We start from the raw sequence: 5,865 nt of genomic DNA on the forward strand, positions 1-5,865 counted from the left end.
ATATTCCAACAATAAAAAATTAATCCACCTATTAGACCCACTTTAAAACGCCCGATTTGGCCATAATTTCTCTCAAAAAAGCCCTAATTCCCCTCTCTTCCTCTTTCCCTTCAAAATCACCATATTTGTTCTTCAATTGAAGCTTAGGGGTCGAAGCTTGAATCTTTATCTGATTTCTTCCTCATCTTTCTCGTTTTTGAGTGCTATGTCGCAAAAATCAACAACTTCTCGCAATGGAATAGATATTTGTCACTATGGATTTAATGTGCCACTAACTATATCATGGTCACCTGCAAACCCAGGTCATCGATTTTATGATAGTAAATTGGTGAGTTGATCGTACTGCTTTTCTCAAACATTTGAATTTCTTTAAGAAAAAAAAGAATCTGTTTTTCATTTTTTCCACAGTTCTTTCTCAATTTTGTAGGGTCGAGGTGGATGCAAATACTTCAAATGGTACGATGATGAAATGCCCGACCAAGCTAAGAGGGTTATATGGGATCTATTGAAGAGGGTCGATAGAACTGAGAAAATAGTTGAGCACAATAAATTGGTTATTTGTTGTTATTGTGGTATTGTTTTTATGGAATTGGCTTTGTTGATGCTTGTGGTTAGTTGATATTTTTTGGATATAATGATTTAGGGAAGTTTTTGTAATGTTGTTGGAGTTGCTGCTCATGTTTGATGTCTATTTAGTTGAAGAACAATGTAGTATTTGTATGTGGGTAGTATAAATTTGGCCTTTTGTTAATATACACTATCTTGTAATGAATGAAATGGAAATGACCTATTTTTTGTGCAAATTTATGTTCAGTTGCTTTTTCATATTATGTTATGAATGAAATGCAAATTTATATTTATGAACTGAAACTACCCAAACATTCTATTGCATAATGTGATCAACTAGCTGTGACGACCCGATAGGTTATTTTGAGTACTAGCATTTATTTTCATATTTTGAGACCTCTATTATCTCCATTTGAGATTTTTTGATTTGTGTGCATGGTCTGTGTCATTTTCCAGAAAGGTTTGTAAACAATTGAAGAAAAAATGATTTTAGGCTTAAAATGGGACTTGAGTTAACCACGGTCAATATTCTTGTTAATTGACATTGAATCGGTATTTTGACGATTCTGGTAGGTTCGTATGATATTTTTGGACTTGTACACACGTATGGTTGGGGTCTGGGGGTGACCCGCACACGTTTTAGCGCATTATGTGTAAAATAGTGAAAATTGAGTTTAAGTTGAAATTGTTTGAGTTTTGATGATCGATTCTTGTTATTTGATATTATTTTGATGATTTGAGGTAGCAAGAAAGTTTGTATAATGTTATACACTTGCGTGTATGTTCAATTTGGAGCTCGAGGGGCTCGAGTGAGTTTCAGGTGTGTATCAGAGGAGTTTGGTTGGTTTTCGGATAGCTGGTGCAATGCTGGTTCTGGTGTCAATATGTAGATCTTGTATTTACGAGCTCGGTTTTGCAGTCCAATGATCGCATTTGCGATAAGGGGCCGATGGATTGGTACTTCGCTTTTGCGAATATTTGACCGTATTTGCGGACTATGGGAGTTCGCGTTTGCGACCTTTGAGTCGCTTTTGCGACTTGGAGCTGGGGGCGAGCTTAGATCGCATTTGCGTTGAGGGGTGTATCGCATTTGAGAGATTTTTGTCGCATTTTCCACTTTTGTGCATCTAAACACTGATCGCATTTGCGGTCAGTGTGTCGCAGTTTCAGGCATCACATTTACGAACAAGTGTTTGCAAATGCGAGACTTGCAACTGGGTAAAAAAAGGAAAAAACAGTACTTAGCTTATTTTACACTATTTCTCAACCCCAAACACTTTAAAGATGATTTTTGAAGTACTTTTTCTTCCCAAATTCATTGATTCAGTTGGTTTAGAGGCTTGTTTGAAAGGCAAAGTCATGGTTGATTGATTGAGTTGGTTGCGGAGTGAGGTAAGTATCGTGTTTAACTTTGATTTGAGGAAATTAGGGCTTGTTGTTCTATTTGCTATGTAAATTATGTGTGGATACGGCGTATATGCAAGATGACGATTATATATGTGTTGTCATGGGTTAAAGCATACAAGTAGAAATTGATATATTGTACTATGTTGCTTATTTTACTATGCTTTCTATGCCTTAGTTAGATTATTATTATTTGGTGGTTCACTTCGTGTTTATTGAATAATTTGAAGTTGTTGGGATATCGGAAGTTGAGTTTGCATATCATGACACCACGATTGAAGTTGAAATAAGTGGTTTTCCAACTTTCTTGATACTTTGGATTATTGTTGTTGCTTGGTGAAGAAGAGTGAAAAGCATGACAGGTGTTGCCGTGCCATATTTGTATATTGTTATCATTGAATGAGCGAATGTGAGGATTAAAGCACGAAGGGTAATACCATGCACTTGATTTATTTATTATCATTTATTATCTCATGTGAGGATGAGAGTAAAGGCACGAAGGGTGATGTCGTTCCCCTGCATTTATTATACTACATGGTGAGGATGAGATGGAAAGCACAAAGAGTGATGCCGTACCATTTGATGATTTTATTGATTTATTTGATTTCCGAGCTTGTGAATTATTTGACTGAATTGTTGTTCATTTCAGAAAGAGGCTACTTGGTGATTTTGTACTTACCGTTCTTATCTTACTCCCTTTTTACATGTTCCAGCCTCATTATTATTTTAAATACTCTACTTGTTATTTCTGTTTATTAATGCACATGTTTTTAGTAAGTGTCTTGTCATAGCCTCGTCACTATCTCGTCGGGGTTAGACTAAACACTTACGGAATACATTGGATCGGTTATACTCATACTCTGCACTTCTTATGCAGATTCTGGTATTGGTCCCAGCGATGTCTAGCAGTGTTTATGCTCGGATCATATCTACATCTGGAAACTTGAGATAGACTTTCACGGTGATCGCAGACCCTGGAGTTGTCTTCCTTATATGGTGTTACTGCTTATTTTATTTCAAACAATTGTACTTTTATTCAAACATTGGTTTTAGCACTTTAGTATGCTCATGTACTTGTGACATTAGATTTCGGATTTTTGACTAGTCAATGTTTGAGTTATTATATTTACTTTGAAACTCTACAGCCTTAGTTCTGAATGTTTTGCTTTCAAATTTGTCTAAAAATGATTAGTTGTGTACTAATATTGATTTGCCAAGCAAGTGGACGTTAGGCGCCATCACGACCCCGCGGTTAAGATTTCGGGTTGTGACACTAGCATTACATCGAAGCTCTAAAACAGAACATAGTTTTGGTCTGCAAAATACATAACGTAGAAGCTAAAAATAGAGACTTAGTTTGCAACCTACAATCAACTAAGCTCAAACAAAACATAATGTATCCAAAATACACAAAAAATCAGTGGTAAAACTTAGATAATATTTTACAAAAGTCGGCTACTTCACAGTGTAGATGAAGATGAACTTGTACTTGAAGGGCCTTTTTTTCTTGATGCACTCATTTGCTGAAGTTGTGATCTTGTCACTGCATTTTTTTTCTTTAAACTTCAAACCAGGGGATTAAATCCATTGTGTATGTTAGTTGTGGATGTATCCCTGAATGTCCCAACTGATATGACTCTCTCATATGATATACCAAGCTACAACATTCTATATATTAGTAAAAAGTTGGAAATAACAATACCACAAACTGCAATACAATAAAATTATACACCCTTACATTCAAGATAGTAGTTTCAGTCCTAGTGTCAGTAAAAATTACAAAACTAGCTTGACTTGGCCTTTTATGTCCAATGGTTGGCATATTAGTTGAGCTTCCTCTAGATTGAGATATTGTTGAAGGTTTAGTGCTAGTAGATTTTTCTATAGCATATGCAAAATATCCCCTACCTATGCCAAGTTTAGTTCCCCTTTATTTTTCCCTGCCTAGTCTAAGGCCTTTTCCTCTTCCTCTTCACCTACCAAGCCTAGTTGATTGATTGTTTCTTTGTCTTTTGACAATACTTGTATCCTCACATATGGATAATGGATTGCTTTGTTGAGATGGTATTTCTTGAGATGATATTGGTGGAGGTGGTGCCATATTTTGACTTTGTTGAGTAGCACTTCTTGGAACATGTTGAAATAATACTAAGAAAAGAATGTAAAACAATGTAAATATCATAAGCTTAACATGTTCTTGCATCCAAATTTTGTTGGCAATTTGAACAAGTCATATTCATCCCTTTCTTTGATAGCTTATTATGCTATTTCCTTGGCTCGTCCTTGTCTTTTATCCTACATCTCTTTGGTCTAACTGGCAAAGGTTTAGGTTCAGGAGGCTTTATATATGGATTTGTTGATTCTGGCCACATCCTCATATTGAAAATTGGTTGAATGAAATGCTGGTAAGCTTTACGAAAAATTTCCTTTCTATACAAATGGGCAACATAATCATCTGGGTCCATTTCTTTATCATAGAATGCACATACTGCATATTGGCATGGAATACCCCTCAACATCCATGATCTACAAGTGCATGTCATATTTATAAAATCAACAATAATTATGTACACACCTTCATCAACCTCAAATTTGTGTTCTGCATTCCACATAACATTACACCTCTTAGAGAGGACTTTGTTCTCTTTCAGGATCAACCTAGCCCTTGGCGCAAGATGAGTAACCCAAGTCTCAACAAACTTTCTCATTTTAATGGTCCTCTTTATGATTTTATGTCTAATTGTTTCCAACATAGTTATAACAGACTTGTGCCTATGTCCTACTATCCAAGAATTGAATGTTTCACACATGTTATTCTCAATAACATCACTCTTTGAATCTTCTCTAAAGGATGCCCTACCCCAATACTCTTTATCATACTTCAACAAGTCTTCACATATCTTATAACCAAGCTTATTCATTGCTTCCAGTTCTTCCTTGAATTTCACTTCATAAGATGCTTTAGCACATCTCCAAAATTGTTTTCTCCTTTCTTCATCCCTCCAATTTTTGGACCAGTTAGACAAAATGTGTCTAACACACATTCTGTGTTCTGCCATTGGTAGTAATTCATTTATAGTTGGTACTAGTCCCTACTAAAAATAGTAATAAATGTTAGTAGACATCATATAAAATCAGGAAAAAAATAAGTAAAAAGTTGACTATAACTTCACCTTTTGCATATCTGGCATAACAGTTAAGCCAACACCATCTCCTAACCGTAAACCTGCAATCAAACATGTGATGAACCAGCTCCAAGAGTGTTTTGTCTCTTGATCAACTACAACTCATACAATAGGAAAAATTTGATTCTTATTTCTACCAACATCAACAAGTAACCCACCCTTGCAGATTCCCTTTAGAAAATAACCATCAAATCATATGATCTTTCTGCACCCTTCTAACCATCCCCTTTTTAAAGCATCTAAACAGAGATAGAAATGCACAAACAGATTCTTGTCTGGAACAATCTCACTATCTGTCCTGATCCAGCAAGAACTCCTAGGATTTATTTGCTTAATAATATAAGCATAATCACACAACCTGTTAAATTCCATCTTCCAGTCACCCATTAATTGGCTTATCACCCTACACTTAGCCCTATAACAAACAATCCTTCCAACATACAAACCTAACTTATTCCTGACCAAATTTTGAATCTCCCACAACTTAATATTTAGATAGAAATAATCCTATCTTTATACTTATTGGCAAATTACTTAGAAGTACATAACTTGTTCTTGTTTTTGGTATTGCACTTATAAGCTGGATAGTATTTATTCACAGTAAAGTCACATAAATCTCCATATTTGCTTGCATACAATTCCCATTTACAATTCACACCTTTACACTTAACTCTAACCATATCCTTCTCATTTGGCCTAAGTGTTAGTT

At 35.3% G+C, this 5,865-nt stretch overlaps 1 protein-coding gene across 1 annotated transcript; it reads right to left on the bottom strand.

The window, feature by feature from the left end:
* Positions 1-4,235: 4,235 nt before the first annotated feature.
* On the bottom strand, positions 4,236-5,543 carry LOC142163981 (uncharacterized). The gene is made up of 3 exons (XM_075221140.1): positions 5,402-5,543; positions 5,145-5,197; positions 4,236-5,063 (listed from the first exon to the last, which is right to left on the bottom strand). The coding sequence occupies exons 1-3, from the start codon at positions 5,541-5,543 to the stop codon at positions 4,236-4,238; spliced, it is 1,023 nt and encodes a 340-aa protein (XP_075077241.1).
* Positions 5,544-5,865: the final 322 nt, after the last annotated feature.

The sequence above is a fragment of the Nicotiana tabacum genome, chromosome 9 (assembly GCF_000715075.1).
Source record: "Nicotiana tabacum cultivar K326 chromosome 9, ASM71507v2, whole genome shotgun sequence".
NCBI lineage: Eukaryota > Viridiplantae > Streptophyta > Magnoliopsida > Solanales > Solanaceae > Nicotiana > Nicotiana tabacum.